General features: G+C 37.3%; 1 protein-coding gene across 2 annotated transcripts in view; it reads right to left on the bottom strand.

Moving 5' to 3' along the window:
* Positions 1-21,477, bottom strand: part of LOC135197324 (neuropeptide Y receptor type 5-like) — a 520,327-nt gene that overhangs the window by 57,366 nt on the left and 441,484 nt on the right. For both annotated transcript variants that reach the window (XM_064224463.1, XM_064224464.1), the window contains exon 3: positions 5,934-8,379. In XM_064224463.1, the coding sequence (XP_064080533.1) occupies positions 5,934-7,097 (1,164 nt within the window). In that variant the 5' untranslated portion in view covers positions 7,098-8,379. The remainder of the gene's footprint in view (positions 1-5,933; positions 8,380-21,477) is intronic.

Genomic DNA, 21,477 nt, shown 5'->3' with positions numbered 1-21,477 from the left:
AGACTGGCGATAAATCTGTGCTGTTAAATATTAGAGATAGAACTCCCCCCCCCACCTCCACACCCCCAAAAAACTAAATGTATCAACGTTTTGCAAGTGGCAATAACAATATGCATTAGACCTGAAGCCTAGCAATAAATTTACGCTGATAAATGTTCCACATTGCATTTCTTAAACAATATTTCAAATTAACAGCGCGCCAATGAAAAAAAAAAAACTGATTAATCGATAGTCATAAATCTATTAATCCAGGTCTTCAATCTGATTAATTAGTACCACTGCCCTGGTAGCTGTAACGCCAGATAAATTACAAAAATCCTAAATCAATCAATCAATCCCCATTCAAAGAAATCATATACGAACGAAGCAATTGGATTTTCCTCTTTATTAAGATATATATATATATATATATATATATATATATATATATATATATATATATATATATACATATATACATAATATAAATATGTAAATATAAAATATACAATATATAATATATATATATATATATATATATATATATATATATATATATATGTGTGTGTGTATATAGAATTCAAGAATAATCGTTTAATGTAGATTGAAAGCAAAATGACACCACCCACTGACAGATGGCAGCTTGGAAGAAGCTGAAAGGAAGTGGATTACGTACTGATGCTTCCAAATCGATTGAACTTTTTTTATTAATATTATTATTATTTCTGAAAGGGGTGGGTTCATTTCTGAACAAACGAGACATGAACAATTGAGTTGAGGGGACTCTGACAGTCTGATAATAAAGCCAAGAGGAGAAAGTTTGAATTTACTCCTTGGGAATAAAATTTAAAATAAAATTGAATTCACATAATATTAAATCACGTAAAAGGTCAAAATTGAATTCACGACGCGAAGATTCAATTCGTGGGAGCTATTACCTGAGGATATCAATTTTAATCAAAGCATAACAATAACTACATAAAAAAGCTGGTTCAGAAAATTATTACCTCGCGTTATATTTCTATTATTAATTTTGTAGTCGGTCAATATTCAATTCTCCTTGTATTTTAATAATTTTCTTGCATACCCATCTATTTATGTATCGACTTTTTAAGTTATTTCTTTTCTTTTTTAATAAGTGACGTCCTCTTTCTGTATTTTCCCTTACCTTCTGTTACTTCTTTCTAATGAGCATCGTATTCTTTGGAAGCTTGACTATTGTAATATAACTTTTGGAAAATTAGATGCAGAATTTGAGTTAACAACAACAACAACAACAACAATAATAATAATAATAATAATAATAATAATTATAGGAGAATTTTAGAAGAAGCAGCTAATTTATTAATATAGCTATTAGAAAATGCACTAATAATAATAATAATAATAATAATAATAATAATAATAATAATAATAATACGGGAATTTTAGAAGAAGCAACTAATATATTAATATAACTTTTAGAAAACGAACTAATATAATAATAATAATAATAATAATAATAATAATAATAACAATAATAATAATGATAATAATAATAGGAGAATTTTAGAAGAAGCAACTAATATATTATATAAGTTTTAGAAAATGAACTAATAATAATAATAAAATAATAATAATAATAATAATAATAATAATAATAATAATAATAATATTTTTGGTAGAAGACCTTCTTTTAGGCAAATGCTGTTAAAAAGGATGGCAGAATTAAGCGAGTTGATTTTATATATTGTTTTTTCTATTTTCCTTACAATTCGCTTCTCAGGCTCAGCGATGTTTCTGAGAAACTAGCCAATATTCATATTGGGAATTTTCAAAAATTATAAATGCTGAAGGAATCTTTTATTAGAACAGGATATCAGGTCCAGGTCAAGCAGGGGTCGTCGTCAGTGCTGGTATTATTCCGTAAGCGTAGTCCAGTTCGGGCCGGGGTCGTCTTGGGTTTAAGGGCTGGTATTGGTGCTGGTATAGCTGGTATCACGTGACGTTTCGACCTTCTCGTAGGTCATCTTCTGACGAGTCGGCGGTTTTGAAGTGACTAGCAAGAAAGTTTGCGGAACGGTATTTATAGCGGCTCGGACCTAGAGTTGCATTCTCATTGGTCGGGCCGGTCTTGGACGAAGCCGTGGATCTCGCCTCGAAGGTCTCGGGGATTCTCTCGTGCGAGCGCCACAGTAGCGTGCCTGGGGATGAACGTCAGGAATTCCGTCTGTAGCAGGAATCGTATCATCCTGTGGGGGTTCCTGATTATCTGGCATCGTGGGGGGGTCGCTCACTGCTCTCCGGGCGGCGGTGGGAAGGAGAAACGTTTCTTGAGTGATATTCAAGTTTGGTTTCTCCTTGCCTATATGGAGGGCTTCTAGGAGTCGCAGACGTCGGGGATCCGTTGTTTGATCGATTATGGTGATATTAGGGATAATATAATTTCTTCTTATCCGTTTGTTATGAGCAGTCCTGGCGTGGTTGAATATGGCTCCTTCTTGGGCGTGGCAGGAGATTCGCTTGGAGAAACGCATGGAGGTCATACCGACGTATTTGCCGAGGCATCCTCGGACGGGGCATGTGTAACGGTAGACCACACTCGTCTTCTTCAAGGGATCCTGCAGGGGCGCCGAAGGATTGTTTCTCATCACCAGGCTGCTCGTCTTCTTCGTTTTATAATATATAATCATCTTAATATTTCTGTCTGGGTCGGCGGGGCTGACGTTTTCCTCGATGATCTTTTTGAGGGCTTGTTCGTCCTCCTTGTACCTCCGGTGGAAGTGCCCCTTGTAGAAAAGCTTGATGGGCTCCTGCAAACGTCGGGGCGGGGTTCCCGGTGGTACCAGGCTTCCATACCTTTCCTTATTGACTCATCAACAGCACGATTGGTGTGTCCGTTGTCGACGAGGACCTGGGCGGCGCGCTCCAACTCACTGTGTGTGTCATTCCAGGAGGAGCAGTGTGAGAGGGCCCTCCTGACAAAGGCGCTGATGGTGGAGTGCTTATACCTCTCAGGGCACTCACTCTCACCGTTCATGCACATTCCCAGGTTCGTCGGCTTCGTGTACACCCTCGTGCTGAATCCGGAATCTCGCTGTTCGACAAGGACGTCAAGGAAGGGGAGGCGGCGATCTAGGCAATGTTCAATCGTGAACGTGAGGCAGCTGTGGTCATGGAATGCACGTCGCAGCTGCTCTATCTCATCCTGGGAGTCGGCGCAGACGAAGGTGTCATCAATGTAGCGCACATACATCCTCGGTTTCCTGGAAATCTGGAAGACCCTCTCTTCGACGGTACCCATATAGAAATTGGCGAAAAGGACCCCAAGGGGAGATCCCATCGCCACGCCGTCGATCTGGGTGAACATGTAGTTGCGGTGATCAGCAAAAGGGGCCTTCTTAGTGCAGATTTCCAGCAGGGCTCGAAGGGCATGCTCTGGGATGTTTAAGGATGGAGTGTCGGGGTCCCTGTAAACTCTGTCCAAGATCATTTGTATGGTCTCGTCAACGGGGACGTTGGTGAACAGGGACTCTACATCCATCGAAGCGATGCATCCTCCGGGGGGCGTTGCTCGTAGGGCGTCCAAGAACTCGGCCGACGACTTCAGGCTGTGCCTATCTGGGACGTACGGGGTTAAGACGGTGTTGAGTCTCTTGGCCAACAGGTACGTAGGGGCAGGGATCTGACTGATTATGGGGCGAAGGGGGTTCCCTTGTTTATGGGTCTTAACATTCCCACAGATGTAGCCTAAATCATGGTCACCCGTTATGGGTGGCAAATGCAGGGCGTTCGAGGCGGCGTTGACCGTTTCAATAATCCGGTTGGCCTCTCGCTTGATGTCGTCGACGGGGTTCTTGGTGATTCTGCGGAATTTCGTGGAGTCCGCCAGGATTTCTTCAATCTTCCGGCGGTATTCCTCAGTCTGGATAAGGACGAAAGCAGCAGTTTTATCGGCCCTGCGTACAGTGACGTCCTCACGCTTCCTTAACTGCTTCGCTGCTTCTCTCAGGTCACGGCTGATGATACCACTGCGGTAGTCTCCACGATCGGTGAGGGCCTCGGCTAGCAGAAGGGGTTGAAGGGCGTCAGTCGTCCGCAAGTTCCCAAGGTCCTCTTGCTTCTGGATACCATCGAGGAGATATTCAATTTCCAAGCGTTTATCCATCGGCCTCGGCTGCGTGATGAAGTGGCAGTTGAGGCCCATCCGCAGGATCTTGTCTTCGTCAGGTGTTGGGACGTGACTTGTAAGGTTGATGTACTCGTCGCGCCCTTGTGGGAGGCGTATCTTACCTCCGTTGAGGGCGACGAGTTTCTTGGTTATGGTCCTGTTCTTCTTCTCAGCATCTTTTTCCTCCAGGCGGCGAAGGCAGTCGGTGATGTATTCATGTTGTCCACGCCCTTGGGGGTTGTCTATTGCGCCATTTTCTTCGTCTGAGGCACGAGGGGGGGCTGCAACAGGGTCGCTACGACGGCGGAGGCCCTCCCACTCGGAGTATAAGCTGTCCTTTTCCTCGACGAGTGCGGCCCTCTCTTGTTCCTTGGCGTGCAGTTGCCGTTGCAGCAGGGTCCTCCTGAAGCTCCTCGTGCCTGGTTCTCGCTGGGCGGTAGGGTCATGTAGCCGAAAGAATGTGTATTTTGGTAGAAGACCCTCTTTTAGGCAAATGCTGTTAAAAAGGATGGCAGAATTAAGCGAGTTGATTTTATATATTGTTTTTTCTATTTTCCTTACAATTCGCTTCTCAGGCTCAGCGATGTTTCTGAGTAACTGGCCAATATTCATATTGGGAATTTTCAAAAATTATAAATGCTGAAGGAATCTTTTATTAGAACAGGATATCAGGTCCAGGTCAAGCAGGGGTCGTCGTCAGTGCTGGACCTGATATCCTGTTCTAATAAAAGATTCCTTCAGCATTTATAATTTTTGAAAATTCCCAATATGAATATTGGCCAGTTTCTCAGAAACATCGCTGAGCCTGAGAAGCGAATTGTAAGGAAAATAGAAAAAACAATATATAAAATCAACTCGCTTAATTCTGCCATCCTTTTTAACAGAATAATAATAATAATAATAATAATAATAATACGGGAATTTTAGAAGAAGCAACTAATATATTAATATAACTTTTAGAAAACGAACTAATATAGTAATAATAATAATAATAATAATAATAATAATAAATAATAATAATAATAATAATAATAATAATAATAATAATAATAATAGAGAATTTTAGAAGACGCAAATAATATATTAATATAACTTTTAGAAAACGAACTAATATAGTAATAATAATAATAATAATAATAATAATAATATAATAATAATAATAATAATAATAATAATAATAATAGGAGAATTTTAGAAGAGCAAATAATTTATTAATATAACTATTAGAAAATGAACACTAATAATAATAATAATAATAATAATAATAATAATAATAATAATAATAATAATAATAGGAGAATTTTAGAAGAAGCAACTAATATATTAATAAGTTTTAGAAAATGAACTAATAATAATAATAATAATAATAATAATAATAATAATAATAATAATAATAATAATAATAATAATAATAATAATAATAATAGGAGAATTTTAGAGGAAGCAAAGGATTTATTAACATAAATAACTATAGAAAATGCACTAATAATAATAATAATAATAATAATAATAATAATAAGAATAATAATAATAATAGGAGAATTTTAGAAGAGGCAACTAATATATTAATATAAGTTTTAGAAAATGAAATAATAATAATAATAATAATAATAAAATAATAATAATAATAATAATAATAATAATAAAATAATAATAATAATAATAGTTTCTCACTGTTTTAAAATAAGTAATCAACATATTAAAACAAATTTTGGAAAATGGCCCATGCAAGCATTGTTACGGGACACAAGACACACCATCGAAAAACAATTTATGGATAACGGCCTATGAACAACTAACTGACCTTCCTGAGTAACTTCGGGATGACCTGCATGAGCTCCTCCCTCAGGTTGGTGTTGAGCCAGCCGTACAGGACGGGATTGATGCAGGCCGAGCTCATGGCGATGGCGTGGCAGGAGCCGAAGACGACGTAGAAATACTCTGGCTCCTGGAAGAAGGCCACGTAGTTGAAGTCCGCCAGGAGGTTGACTACATGCCAGGGCAGCCAGCAGACGGCGAAGGCCGCCGCGATGGACGTCAGGAGGATCGTTGTTCTCCGGTTCCTCTCGATCTCCCGCTGCGCCCTTCGGGCGTCGCGCTGCGACATCTGGTGGCTGCTGAGGTAGTTCTGGATGCGGCCGTGGACGAAACTCAGCACCAGGATCGGGATGATGTACTGGATCACGATGAGCGTGATGTTCCAGGCGTATTTGACGACCGGCGACGACCACTTCTCGACGCAGCGCCGGTACAGGAGGTAGTCCTTGAAGGTCACGTCCTCCACGAAGTAGTAGGCGAAGAGGGGCAGCGGGAAGACCAGCGAGACCAGCCAGATGGCCGCCACCGACCAGGGCACGTAGACTCGGGCGTTCTTGTTCCGCTGGACGCAGACGATCGTCAGGTAGCGGTCGGCGGCGATGGCGACGATAGTGGCCGTCGAGACCAGGATGTTGGTGCACTGGAGGACGGGCACCAGCTTGCAGATGAAGTTGCCCATGGCCCAGTTCTTGTGCAGGAGGCTGACCATCGTGAAGGGCATGCACACCAGGCACATACTCACGTCGGACACCGTCAGGTTGATGATGTAGACGTTCCGCGCCGTCCTCAGCTCGGGCCGATGCCCTATGACGAAGGCCACGATCAGGTTGCCCAGAATGCCCACCGTGATGAGGAGGGCGTAGACGCTGATGAGGGAGACCTTGGCGGCGGTGCCCAGGTAGCTCCTCTGGTTGGTCTCCTGCAGGATCGTGATGATCTCCGGCCAGCGGAGGGACTGGTTGGGGTGGCTCGGGTAGACGGACCCCATCAACATCGTTTCCAGCTGATTGGTGAACGGGTTCACTTCCTCGCCCACCATGTTGACCCCGCCGTCGAGGGGCACTCCCAGGGTCTTGAAACCGTTGGGTTTCAGAGGGCACAGAGAGCCGGGGCACAGCCCAGGGTCGGAGGAGAAGGAGATGTTATCCATGGGCGTCTATGGTGTAGCAGGATCCATGATACATCAAGAGCTGCGCTTAGATGATTTCGATGATTTCAGTATCGGACATTCAGGACAACGTATCAAAAATAACTACTGATTCCTTAAATTAATCTGACGAATAGAAGATGCCAGGCGCTTGAGGGATGTCATGTTTATGAATTATCAAACAAAAATGGGTCTCGTCTGAAAGTTTTATACTGTCACTAGTTTAGGTGGTGGATATCCTAGGTTTGGAATCTTTTTGGCTTGCTAAGAAGACGAGATTTTCCATTACTGTTTAATTAGAATCTACTGATTCCATTCGTTGTTTTGGAAAAAAGACACTCGCAAAAACACTATCCTTTTATGCCTCAGTAACTTTCAGTAACTCTCACTTTTGTGAAAGGACATTGCTTTCACTGCACAGACACGCCACATAGAAACTTAGAATCGACATCTCACAGTTCAAGTATCAAAAGCTATACATCAAAAATGACAGAAGTCTGTCATACTAAAGCAATAGCAAATCCCGATTTTTCATCCTCATCTTTTAAACGAAGTAATAACTGAAAATGTAACTAATTCTTCATATTCTTAGAAAACTTAATAATAAAAAATGTATCTAATTCTTCATCTTCTTTAAAGATATAATCAATTGATCTAATCCTTCATCTTCTTAAGAAAAATTAATCATTAGAAATGTATCTAGGCCTTCATCTTCTTATAGAAAGAAAAAGGTAGTAAATCAAAACTGAATCCGATCACAGCAACCAGAGATTCATCAGGAGGATATGGCAATACGGGCGATTTTCCGAGAGGATACGACGATTTTCGGGAGGATATGACAATACGGGCGATTTTCCGAGAGGATACGACGATTTTCGGGAGGATATGACAATACGGGCGATTTTCCAGGAGGAGACGACGATTTTCGGGAGGATATGACAATATGGGCGATTTCCCGGGAGGATAAGACGATTTTCGGGAGGATATGACAATACGGGCGATTTCCTGGGAGGATAAGACGATTTTCGGGAGGATATGACGATACGGGCGATTTCCCGGGAGCTAGTTCTTCATCCTCATCACGGCAGGATGCTGCTGCTGCTGCCGGGGGGAGTGTTCATTGACTCCCGTAACCCACGCGAGATGAGGACGACGATGCTCTCGGCCTAGGGTGATGCTGTTCCTTCTTCGTTGTAGTTATCATCGTCGTCGTCATAGGGAGTTCGATCGTCGTGTATAAGTGGGGCTGTCAATCAACACTCCCTTGGCCAAATGGTGACATGACCTGCAATGGAGAGAGATGCATATGTATTATTTATTCATACGCATTTATGTATACGGGGGATATGTCTACTTATAACAATAGTGAATGTGACTGACTTATGTATACCTGCAACAAACTTATTATAGGATGAAGAGCTGAAAAAGGATCAACATGGGATGTAGGCTCTTGGGCATGCGCACACGTGCGTGTGTGTGGATGTATGTATGTATGTATGCATGTATGTGCATATATATATATATATATATATATATATATATATAAATATATATATATATATATATATATATATATATATATATATATATATATATATATATATATATATATATATATAAAAAAGAAAGTGAAAATAGTGACTAAAACACTCTTCTAAAAACAAATGTTACTAAAAATAAATTTAAAGTTTACTCTGTATAAGAAATAAACAATTTTTTTCTTTAGTTTATTTAGTATTTTACCTTATTTCGTCTTTTCTTCGTTTTGTTTACGTTCCACAATTCATTATTGGAACCTCCGATATGTGTGATATTACAGACTATCTTTTCTTATAGCAGTCTTGTTTACCGTTTAAATAATAAGCGTCTTATCGTCCTACTCACCCCCTGACTGATGTTAAGGCCTCCCCCTTTTATTTGGCTTAACTCGTAGTTAACAATCAGTTCTCAGTATTCTTGCCTATGAGCTGTTCAGTTCCAGCAGAAGTGAATGTCTGACTCTTCATATTGTAGATTAAACCTATATATATATATATATATATATATATATATATATATATATATATAGTATATATATATTTATATATATATATATATATATTATTATATATAGAAACTTAACTACTTAATGTACTCATCCGTATCACCATTTTGATGTGGCTTCTTTTTATTACAAACAAACTATTGACGTAGTATATATATATATATATATATATATATATATATATATATATATATATTATATATATATATATACTACGTCAATATAGTTTGTAATAAAAGAAGCCACATCAAAAATAAAGGTGATACGGATGAGTACATTAAGTAGTTAAGTTTCTATATATATAATATATATATATATATAATATATATATATATATATATATTATATATATATATATATATTATATATATATATATATATATATATATATATATTTTATACTAGGTTTAATCTACAATATGAAGAGTCAGACATTCACTTCTGCTGGAACTGAACAGCTCATAGGCAAGAATACTGAGAACTGAGTTAACTACGAGTTAAGCCAAATAAAAGGGGGAGGCCTTAACATCAGTTCAGGGGGTGAGTAGGACGATAAGACGCTTATTATTTTAAAGGTAAACAAGACTGCTATAAGAAAATAGTCTGTAATATCACACATATCGAGGTTCCAATAATGAATTGTGGAACGTAAACAAAACGAAGAAAAGACGAAATAAGATAAAATACTAAATAAAACTAAAGAAAAAAATGTTTATTCTTATACAGAGTAAACTTTAAATTTATTTTTTAGTAACATGTTCTAGAAGAGTGTTTTAGTCACTATTTTCACTTTCTTTTTTTAGTAAAGAAAAAGAAGAAAACTCGAAATGAAAAACTAATACAACTCTGAGCAAAAGAACAAAAAATTTTTCCTATAGGAAAAATATTAAAGCTCTTGAACCCTTACAATTTATCTTTGGTCACATAAACAATCGAGGAAAAAAATAAAAAATTATATAACTGTAAAACAAAGAGCAAATGTTTGTTCTTATAAAGTGTCTTAAAGCTCTAAAACCCTTAAAATTAATTTTTGAAGCCATTTTAGTCTTCAATTTCTTGCTGAATTCATTCATTCTCTCTCTCACTCTCTCTCTTAAATAGCAAGTGTGACCTGGTTTTCGCTCAGCAACTCGGGTTGCAAAATCCCAAAATAGAGCCCACGGGGAAGCTGCGTCTCTCTCCGCCTGTCAGGTGAACATAAATGTGTCAATCACGGGGAAATGTTTTGCTGTGGCTCATAAACATGCAAACATTTCACATATTTCCGATGCCTGTTTTTCTGGAAAGTTTATCAAGTGGGACATTCTGACGCAGGGAACTGCACGTGGCCATCGAATCACGAGTATACATACATTCATGCATGGATTCATAAATACATGCATATTTATAAATAAACGTTTGTATGTAAATATTATATTTTATAATTGTAAAGAGCACTATGCTTTCTTAACTTCTCCATATCTTCACACTTTTTGGATACGCCTGTCACTACAAAGCCTGTGGTCCAAAGGGAAGAATGTGAAGACATTCTGACGTCCGAAGCAGGAATCGAACCAGCGCCGGGAGTATCAGAACTAGGTCACGTGACCCCGTTCTGATACTCTGGATGCGGGTTCTAAACCTAATAAGGACGCCAGAATTTCTTCACACTCTTCCCTTTGTAGTGACAGGCGTATCCAAAATGTGTGAAGATATCGAGAGGTTAAGAAAGTATTGTGGATATTACAATTAAATATTTAAGTGTCTACCAATCGGTAATAAATGGGGTGCCATCGCCTCCTGGGGTCCAGAAAATGGCGTGAAGAGGGCTATGTCCTTCTTACACTTAAGCCCTCTAACGGCGAAAAAACCTCTTGCGAATATATATATATATATATATATATATATATGGGGATATATATATATATATATATATATATATATATATATATATATATATATATATATATGTAAGTGTTTACATAATAAAAATATGGAATGTTAGTCCATATATATAAAAGATTGCTTGCAGGAATGTGATCAGACTAGAGACGCTAAAGATGACGTATACCATAAGTATGTAGGCTAAGTTGACATGCCGTCATCTGTGGTCATTCATTTGTTTTGAAACAGTCCAAGCTCCCTGCTTGAGACAACTACCCCGACCTATAATTCAAACGGCCTACGTGATCTGTAGCGTGTCTCATTTGATGTGTGTTCGTATGAAACTATGTCATTTGTATGTATGTTCATATGTTCGAACTACTGTCTGTTCCTTCATAACTTGTAACAGAGATGGTAGACAGGGAGAACAGAGTTAGCTATCGTCATTAGAAGACCTGACCTCTTTACCTAAGCTTATCATGTAGAGGAATAGGATTAGCCATCATCATTGGCAGAAGCGATCAAGCTATCGTTATTAGAAGACTTGTACAATCATATCTGATCTTCAGCATGTAAAACTTCAGAAGAATATATAATTTTTCATACTTAGTGTTTTCTACAAGAACCTCCTCACCATGAGTTTAACACATCGTCGTCATAACCAACAAGATAATACCGACTTCGTAAATGATCTACAAACCCCAGACACTCCATTGAAGATGGAAGTGCAATACCAACCGACTTAGCGTAATATTATCGCTAGTCTAACATTACCTCATAGGGCGCCTTATCATACAAGGCACAAGCCCTAATATTGGTGGCCAGCGTACCAGAAGAACTCTACAACGTCCTACGAAGAAAAACCAGAATAATAATCATGTATCATAAGAAGTCAACGACGACGGAAGCAGCAGCAGATTCTTCAAGCAACATAGTATCATCGTTAGTGAGCGACTCCAGAAAACAACAAGAACTCTTTAACGACGACGAAAGCAAGAGATTCTTCAAGCAACTTAGTATCATCATTAGTGAATAACTTCAAGAAACAAAACCGACGTGTCCTTTTTCCTACGACAACGCAAGCTTCGTCTCTCATTAGAATCATTCAAGAAAACATCGTTAGTGAGCGTTTCCGGCACTCCAAGAAACAAACCGAACGCGTCTGCAGCATCGGATTTTCAAGGGCTCGAATCATCGAAACAACGCGCACGGGGGAAACTGAAGCCAAACCAGGTCATCCGCTAAATAGAGAAGGAGGACCAAGCCGTGTGCGTTATCGGAACACCGTGACTTCCCACAAAAGCAAGCTAAGTACAATTTTTTATTCATTTGGAGTAACTTTGAGTGTTTCCTTTGCAGGTCGAATTTCGTTATTCCTGTGGCTGAAGTTACGAGAAATTCTTAATCTTACTTTTTTACAGAAATTATCTACATCATTGAGATTCGCTACTGCGAGTTTTTATCTTTGAGTGTCTGTTTCCAGAAGTTCTACTGAAATATCATAATCATATACTATGTTAATTTTATCATTTTGGGTGATTATTAATCCCTTACGTAACAAATCATATTAAACAGTGAATATGCGTTTACGCAGTGGACGTCTGTATTTATACAAGAGCATGGATAGGATCGTTAAGCACCTTAGTGATTGAAAAAACACACAAAAAAACAAGTGGAACACCCGTACAAATCTAGATAAATTAGAGGTAACACTATTTCGGGTCATGACAATAAATGCTCCTTTGCAAGTCCGATCGCAGTTTTAGCCTTGAGTTTTTTTAGTTATATAAAATATCGAACCTCAATGACTCAACTTAACTTTAAAAATATGGCTGGATTGCAAGGAATAACATGTCTGTAAAAAACTTTCATCAGGCTAAATGCGCTGACCAGGATCCCTCACTATTTCAAATTTTAGCAAAGAATGAAGTACAAACAGTTAATATTGAATGCAGTAGTGATAACTTGTCTTATTAGTAATCGCCTCAGTTCCTAATAGTTCGTCATTCATTGCTTTATACGTAACCAGCAACATAATGCTAAAAACACACAATACGTTGCCGATGGTAATAAAGAGAAGGATCTTAATTATTACCCCAAAAAAAAAAAAAAAAAAAAAAAAAAAAATAGAAACAGTAGCCCGTTCAGAATCAAACAAGCAAACTCGGTGACTGTGTCACCCCTAGTCAAGCGGTCAAGGTCAGTCAAAAAACTGCCGAAGTGTTCAAAGCATAGCAAATTCCATACAATAAGCGACTCTAGCAGAGTGTGGGGAAAAGCGATGTTTGGTTCATACCATACCGATATCTTTTTGAATTAAAAAGGATTTTTCCTATGAAACACACGACCGCCCCCCCCTTATAAAGTAATCAGAAGCAGGTTTTCGTTTTTTTTTTAATACGTAAGTTATTATAAGTAGTGGTGGATAAAGCCCGACTGTACGCGCCGTAAAAATTAGAATATCTTGTTTATTTCTTTAGTAGAACGTAATATCCTGTATTTACGGACTCACCGTCTGTTGTTCGAACTTCCCTAATGAGAAGTCCGGATAAGCGAGCGCTTACAGATACCTCTATAGTTATAAAAAACAGTGATCTGTATCTAGTGTAATTGTAAGATCCATCTAGGGGTATACAAAATATTATCTTACATCCTGCAAAATAAGGCGTGTTTTATCAAAGGAAAATCCTATAAACCTTCAAACATATTAAAATCCGTTTGAACAAAAATGAGACAGTTAATCAAATAATAACTTATATAAAGGAACTATACATTTGTCTCAAATCGTAACATTGTTCAAATGACCCACCCAACAGAATTCTCCCACAACCGCAGTCGCACTTTGCACGCAAAAATCTCGAGAAGCATGCACCCTCGAATGTCTTAGTGCGTGTAAAAAGACTTTGCTGGGAAATGAATTTTAATCCTTCCCGACACTCTGAAATATAACGATTTCCGCGAACAAAGCCCTAAAAGTTTACATATCGTGGATACGGAAGTTATAAATATCGCATTTTTTATTGTTGCTAATTTTTAATCACGCCCAACCAGTCGTGGATGAATCTCTCTGATAATCTATCTAAAGTAATATCCGTAAAGTCATTCAAGCAGAGGTGATTCAGCAGAATTTTTTTTATTCTCTACCTGAATACCAGGAAGTTTCTCCACTAGCGAGTGATCTGGGAGAAAAACGGATGTCATTGAAAACAAAATACGGTCTAAGGACAAACATAAAGCTATATACGTACCTTCGCATAGACTCTCAATGAAATTTCAAAATAGAGATAAATGACGAAGTTGAAAAATGTTAGTAATAGGAGTCATTAGGAAATCAAATAAGCCCATATAATTTTTCCCTCAAATGTCATGCCATAAAAGATCGGATTTCGCGTATCTGCGTAGATCTGTCGCTTAAACAAGGAAACGACTCCCGATAAGTTTCCAGTGCTATGTACCGACGACATCTTATCTCTATTAGGTTAGAATAAATTTTTTTCACCAACTTGGACTTACTTAAATGCTTTTACCAGATACCATTACCTAAGTGATTTGTACCTCATACACCGTTTTCAGCACCTCAGGGGACATTATCAATTTTTACGTATGCCTCCGGCTTACGTTGCGCCCAAAATTACAATATAGTGTTTGGAGACTTTTAGGGGATAACCTACATGCCTATATGGATGAATCTTATTGTAATCCTTTCTAATACCTTAGGAAGTACATTCACATAAACTAGAGCTAGTGCCTACAGAGACAAAGACAAATAATCTCAGAGTAAAAATATCTAAATGTGAGTTTTAAAAACCGGGAACATGCTTATCTAGTTTTATGTGTCTAGTCAGGTCTTAAAGTAGTCCATGGTAAGGTGTCGGCTATTCATAACTTTCCGGTACTTATTAACGTAAAAGGGGGATACAGCACTTTTGCGCTGTAGTGGGTATTACAATCGTATGTAAATATGTAACTCTTCAATCATGACAGCTCCTTTAACAGATCTTACGAAGAAGAGCGTAGATTTATTATGGTCTGAAAAGCATCAACAGGCGTTCGATATCTTAAAGCGGAAAATGCAGCTTACCTAACTTAAAAATCCCTGATTTAAATAAGGAATTTTTTTTTTATTGCAACAGACGCCTCAGACCAAGGGTAAGAGGGATACTACTTCAGTAATAGATAAAACAGTTCTTCCTATAGCTTTTTATTCACGTAAACTAAAGCCCTCTGAAAGTAAATATGCAGTAATAGGCAAGGAAGGGGCTAGGTATCTTTAACACTAGTACATTTTAAGTTCATAATCTATGGCTATCCTGATAAAGTCCTTACTGAACATGAGTCCTTTACCGAGTTTTTCAAAGGCTTTAATCACAGTCCAAGGAACTCGGTGACAAATGATCATTCAGGTTATTGGAGCCAAGATAAGATATCTACCTGGGAAAGCAAATATCATAGCTGACGCATTATCCCGCAATCCCGCACCATACAGCAAAGAACCCTTATTGGACTAAAAGATATAGAAACATCCGTGCCTATTGTTAAAACCGTATCTAAACAAGAAATTTCCTTAACCCAAGAGATCGCGAGCATTGAATATCTGGGTCGGTAGCGCAGAACTGTTACAAACTGAACAAAGCAAGTGTCAACAGCGATAAGCAAAACAATAAACACCAAAACAATACTTCGAAACGGAAACAGGGTCAGTGGCTAGGCAAAAACAATAAACACTTCGAGCAGAAACCCTAAAGCAAAAAAATATATTTAAAGTATGTGTACAGAATAATGTAATCAAATGTAATATTATATGTAGGACCGTGACGAGGAAAACCGAAGAACACAGCAGAGACTAACGACCAGGTAGTAATAATAATCTCTTTCATACCAATCGTCATAAACTGGTTGCATTCCGTCATCCAGGGTTCCCTACTATGTCACAGAAAGCCAAAATCACTGTTTTACTGGCCTACAATGCTTACAGATATAAAAAGCACATATCTGATTGTAACACGTGTCATGAAAACAAGGGATACACTAAGACACCTGTCAGTTTAAGGGCCTATCCCGTGCCAAATCAATCCTTGAAAGAAATATACGTAGAATTATTAACAAAGTTACGAGTCTGACAGAGCAAATAAACATTCTTAGTGTTAATAGTTTCCTTGACACGTTATATAGAATTAATAGCACTAAAAAACAAACACCGCAATTGAGTGCGTTAGGAATATTTATGAGTGCTAAATCAGTAAATATGGAATTCAACACATAATAATCTGTGACTCGGGTGGTGTAAATCAATAATAATCTCCTTAACACGTTGTGTGAATTCTTTCCATTAAGAAAACCAATAATATATTTTATCACCCAGAGTCAATCGGTTTGGTAGAATACCGGATAATTAATAGGAAGTGTCAATGTCTTACGAGTTACAACTCGTGATATTGGATCCGAACTGGATTATAGCGGTTCTCGCGTTTTAAATACCTTTATCAGTTATATCTTGTATCTATAGTATTGATGCCGCAAGTAGCCTTATACGGTACGCCGCTAGAACACTTTTCACATATTCAAGCCAACCATTAATTTATCAAATATATATAAAAAAATATATAAATAAATAAATAAAAAAAAAAATAAGATAAATATGGATACAAGTGGAGTCAATATAATACACTCCGTAAGGAAGTCGGAAGGGTTACAAATTATAATAAAAAGGAATCACGATATAATCAATAAGCAAAACGTAACCATAGATAATTAAATATCCAAAATATATATGCGTAAAGATTTGAACTCTAACTTAACGCTTTAGTAATGACAAATAAGCTAAAAGTTCAAACACATATCAAAAACCTACTGACATATTGTCTGTCCCGGTGATTTATATTCGGTAGTCAATGAAAAAAAAAAAAAAAAATTAAATAAATAAATAAATAAATAAAATAATAATAAATAAAATAAATAAAATAAAATAAAAGAGATTTTAAAGTCAGGAAGTCTAGAAGTGAAAATCTTATCTATGAAATAATCCTATATGAATATTATACAGGGCTAATAATATATATAGAAATTTGTATGGAAACCTTTTTCATATAGTTTTTGAATAAGGAATATTTAATTTAACATAATTACAATTATGCAGTTTTCCCAATATGAAACTAATATATTGTTCAATTTGGTACTGTTTTTTTTTCAGACATTCTTCTCATGTGGGTCGAGTATTAAAAACAAAAAATTTATCCTAAAGTCGTATTTATTATAGCAAGTAACGTAACTCTTAGCTGGCTGAGAGCAATCTCCTCGCCAAGTGACGACGTCATCATTGCCGTATCAGCATTTGTTTGTTCCTTTTAACCTCAATAATCTGCTTACACAGGCTTCATCTGTGTGTCGTCTCTGCTTGCAAAACAGATTGACTGGAGAAAGGAATGCTTAGCCCGAACTTCTCATGGGCAAGGCAGACGTTAGGTACAAGTGTCTATCGGTGTCGCGCAATGCAACTTTAGCTAAGGAGTTGCAATCATTTTAAAATTAATAACAAAATAAGCAAATAGAATTTCTATAACATCAAAATGAATTAATTTTTTCGAACTCATAGACATTTAGAAGTATCACGATATGGATTATTTACTTGCAACATTAGCTTATTTACAATCCAGGTAAATCACATTCATGGGAAAATGAAAAAATGTTACATTTTCTTGAAAAACCCAAAGTTTATTTAGAAATTAGTTACATAGTGGGTTTTTTTCGTTGCATCTCCTACCTATTAATAAAGTTTTTAAAATTAACCTCAGAGGATGCGCACAGAGAAAATTGAATATGAAACTTTTGTTAGGGCACATAGGATCAGATTTTATCACAACTTAATTTCAGTTAGCATAGAGAAATACAGAATCATGATTAATCTTCTCTTTGACTCTTATGTTGCCTGGCAATCTTACAAATAGCTCCGTTTTCCACTTCTTTGTCTAGTAACTTACTACCAGTAAGATCGAATTTTCTTTGAGATTTGTATTGATATCTGTTTATTTGTTATAATTATGGATATTTTTACAGTCATCATAGACCTGGATAAGTTCACTCATTGTTAATGCAATGGATAAAAAAGTTTGTACAGCGGACTCTTTTGAATTCCAAAATATCAACGAACTCATGTGGGTTAAGTCTGGTCTAAATGGCTCTCTTCCCTCCCTGTATTTGATGTCGTCTGAATTTACTTTGCCTTGTGACAAGTATAATTTCACTTGCAGGCTGATTAATGGAACCTGGTTACAGTATCCTGCAGTACGAGAATTTCACCTCGCAACTTCAAAAAATCGTTCGTCGCAGCGGACGACTACAGTCAAGTAACAACCGCCTACAATGTGAAAGGAATTTCATGGACTTCTTCGAACCGACAACCGTATCTCGTCGTTAATCTCGTTTTAATGCGGAATGCTCCGGCGGCTGTCGAAATCGACTACAAATGGGACATACTTCCGACAATTACGACCCGAAGGATATTCAACTCTACTTTTGCTGGCGAAGGACATCGTGCTGGGATGATCTATTCATCGCGAACGTAATCGTGTAGCTCAGGATGCAGAGAATAAGTATGAGCGCAATATAGAATTTTGTTCCCCCACGCCCCAGGCAAATTTTCCCCTTGTTTTAACCCTGTGATAATAGGCCGTTTCATTGGGCCATAGGTGGTTGTCTGGAACTGTGTAATGGACGAAAAGTTGTTCGGGGAACGCTAGTTAAAAGTGAAGTAGTATACCTCGGTCATGTATCCTATATATAAAGTATCATGTATCCTATATATATAAATGATCATAAATAACAGAATCGAAATATATTTTTTGCGTGTACGCACTAGGATCTTATATAAATGATCATAAATAACAGAATCTAAATATATCTTTGCGTGTACGCAATAGGAATCTATTTAAAGTGCACATATATTAATCATAATTATATGAATCCATATACATATGTATAAACAAATCAGGTAGCCTATAATCAATCTGTTACCTTTTATCTTACCAATATCTGCAGTTATATGAGTTAGTATATTGATTAATTGAAAAAAATCAGATATATAACAGTTAGCATAAACATTAATAATTTTATCAATTCATATATGAAATTTTTTATCAGTTAAAATATGATTTTTATCATGTTAATCTTCATTCTATGCAATTATCAGAGTACATTAGTATTTTCTGTAGCATAGTATCTTAATGAGATGAAGTGAAAACTGTATCATTATATATCCGTGATCACTATTATTTACCAATATCATTGTTTTATATTTTATTACTTGAATCAATTCATGTACACCATGAATTTTTATTTACTAATATATATATATATATATATATATATTCACATAGTGTCTGTATCACACTCCTATAAGTCAAATGCAAGTCAAGTTTGAGTAATATTCAGTAGCTGGTTTTGGTAGCTGACCGAGCTAATGTAAGTGTTTACATAATAAAATATGGAATGTTAGTCCCATATATATAAAAGATTGCTTGCAGGAATGTGATCAGACTGGAGACGCTAAAGATGACGTATACAATAAGTATGTAGGCTAAGTTGTCATGCCGTCATCTGTGGTCATTCATTTGTTTTGAAACAGTCCAAGCTCCCTGCTTGAGACAACTACCCCGACCTATAATTCAAACGGCCTACGTGATCTGTAGCGTGTCTCATTTGATTGTGTGTTCGTATGAAACTATGTCATTTGTATGTATGTTCATATGTTCGAACTACTGTCTGTTCCTTCATAACTTGTAACAGAGATGGTAGACAGGGAGAACAGAGTTAGCTATCGTCATTAGAAGACCTGTACCTCTTTACCTAAGCTTTATCATGTAGAGGAATAGGATTAGCCATCATCATTGGCAGAAGCGATCAAGCTATCGTTACTAGAAGACTTGTACAATCATATCTGATCTTCAGCATGTAAAACTTCAGAAGAATATATAATTTTTCATACTTAGTGTTTTCTACAAGAACTCCTCACCATGAGTTTAACACATCGTCGTCATAACCAACAAGATAAATACCGACTTCGTAAATGATCTACAAACCCCAGACACTCCATTGAAGATGGAAGTGCAATACCAACCGACTTAGCGTAATATTATCGCTAGTCTAACATTACCTCATAGGGCGCCTTATCATACAAGGCACAAGCCCTAATATATATATATATATATATATATATATATATATATATATATATATATATATATATATATAATGACAGCGGGCAGACAGCTATACATTCCAACAGGGGTTCCAGCAAGACAACAGCTCACATGATCAATTTATTAGAAGTGTAGTTCGGTCGGTCCTCACGTTTCTAGTCATTCTGCTCTTCTTCTCTGAACTGATAGGTAGTCTTCTAATACTTATAAGCTTCTGTCAATAATTCATATTTTTGGATTGTACTTTTTACTTTAGTTTAATGTTTTTTTTAAAAGAATAAATTTTATTCCAGACTGATGATGTGCCAATGTCTTGGGGCACGAAATGTCTCTAATAAATTGATCATGTGAGCTGTTGTCTTGCTGGAACCCCTGTTGTCTCGTTATTCATTTTGGTAGCGAATGGCCAGAGTGGAAGAAAACTGGTAGTTGGCAATACATTTTCTCTCTCTCACTCTCCTGACAGCCTACAGCTCTTCCCCCCCCCTCCTCTCTCTCTCTCTCTCTCTCTCTCTCTTGTCATACCTTCCCTCCATTTCAGTAGGTCATCAAATCAGAGTCGGAACTTACAAAAATATGCATTTATTTAAAAGCAAAGTATTAACTGAATAACTCAGATTCTTAACAGCATGATTAAATGGAATGTTAACTCAAAGTCCAAATAACTCAGACAACCCTCGGTAATTAATCTAACACCAACATTAGTTTAGTCAACACAGTAATTAGTCAACACCATTTCTCCAAGGAATAATCCCTCTCTTCTCCAATTATAGTTCCCCCATTCTAGAATAGTTCCCTCTACTAGAATCGCCTGTTAAAAAACAGGAGAACAAACTGGTAAGGATACACAATTGTAAATAAAAAGTCAAAAGATTAAATGAAATAGAACATCTTTACAAAATATCAAAAATACAGTCAAGCCACACCTTTGGCTAAAACACAGTCATTCTTAATCATTTCAGCCAGTTTCACTTCACTAAACAAAAGTACTGTTCGCAGAGGCCATCCTGGCCCTGCCTTCTCTCCCCGTGACAGTCTCTATGGTTCTCGCCAATTACATGCTATTATGAACGGACATAGCTCGTACAAATGCACGAACTCGCACACGTACTGATCACGCCCAGAAACCACTCATAACCAGTTTCAAAGGCACCTTCGACAAACGCCCATAACGACAGACGAGCGTTGAGCTGCTTAGGTAAGGATTTTAATGTCACACCACCTCGAGAAAAAGGCATATCAGCATTCCTGAGCTATTGCTCGAACACTCAAGTCTCTAGGG

Source organism: Macrobrachium nipponense, chromosome 18 (assembly GCF_015104395.2).
Source record: "Macrobrachium nipponense isolate FS-2020 chromosome 18, ASM1510439v2, whole genome shotgun sequence".
NCBI classification, from domain to species: Eukaryota; Metazoa; Arthropoda; class Malacostraca; order Decapoda; family Palaemonidae; genus Macrobrachium; species Macrobrachium nipponense.
This window is presented reverse-complemented; position numbering and strand designations above follow the sequence as displayed.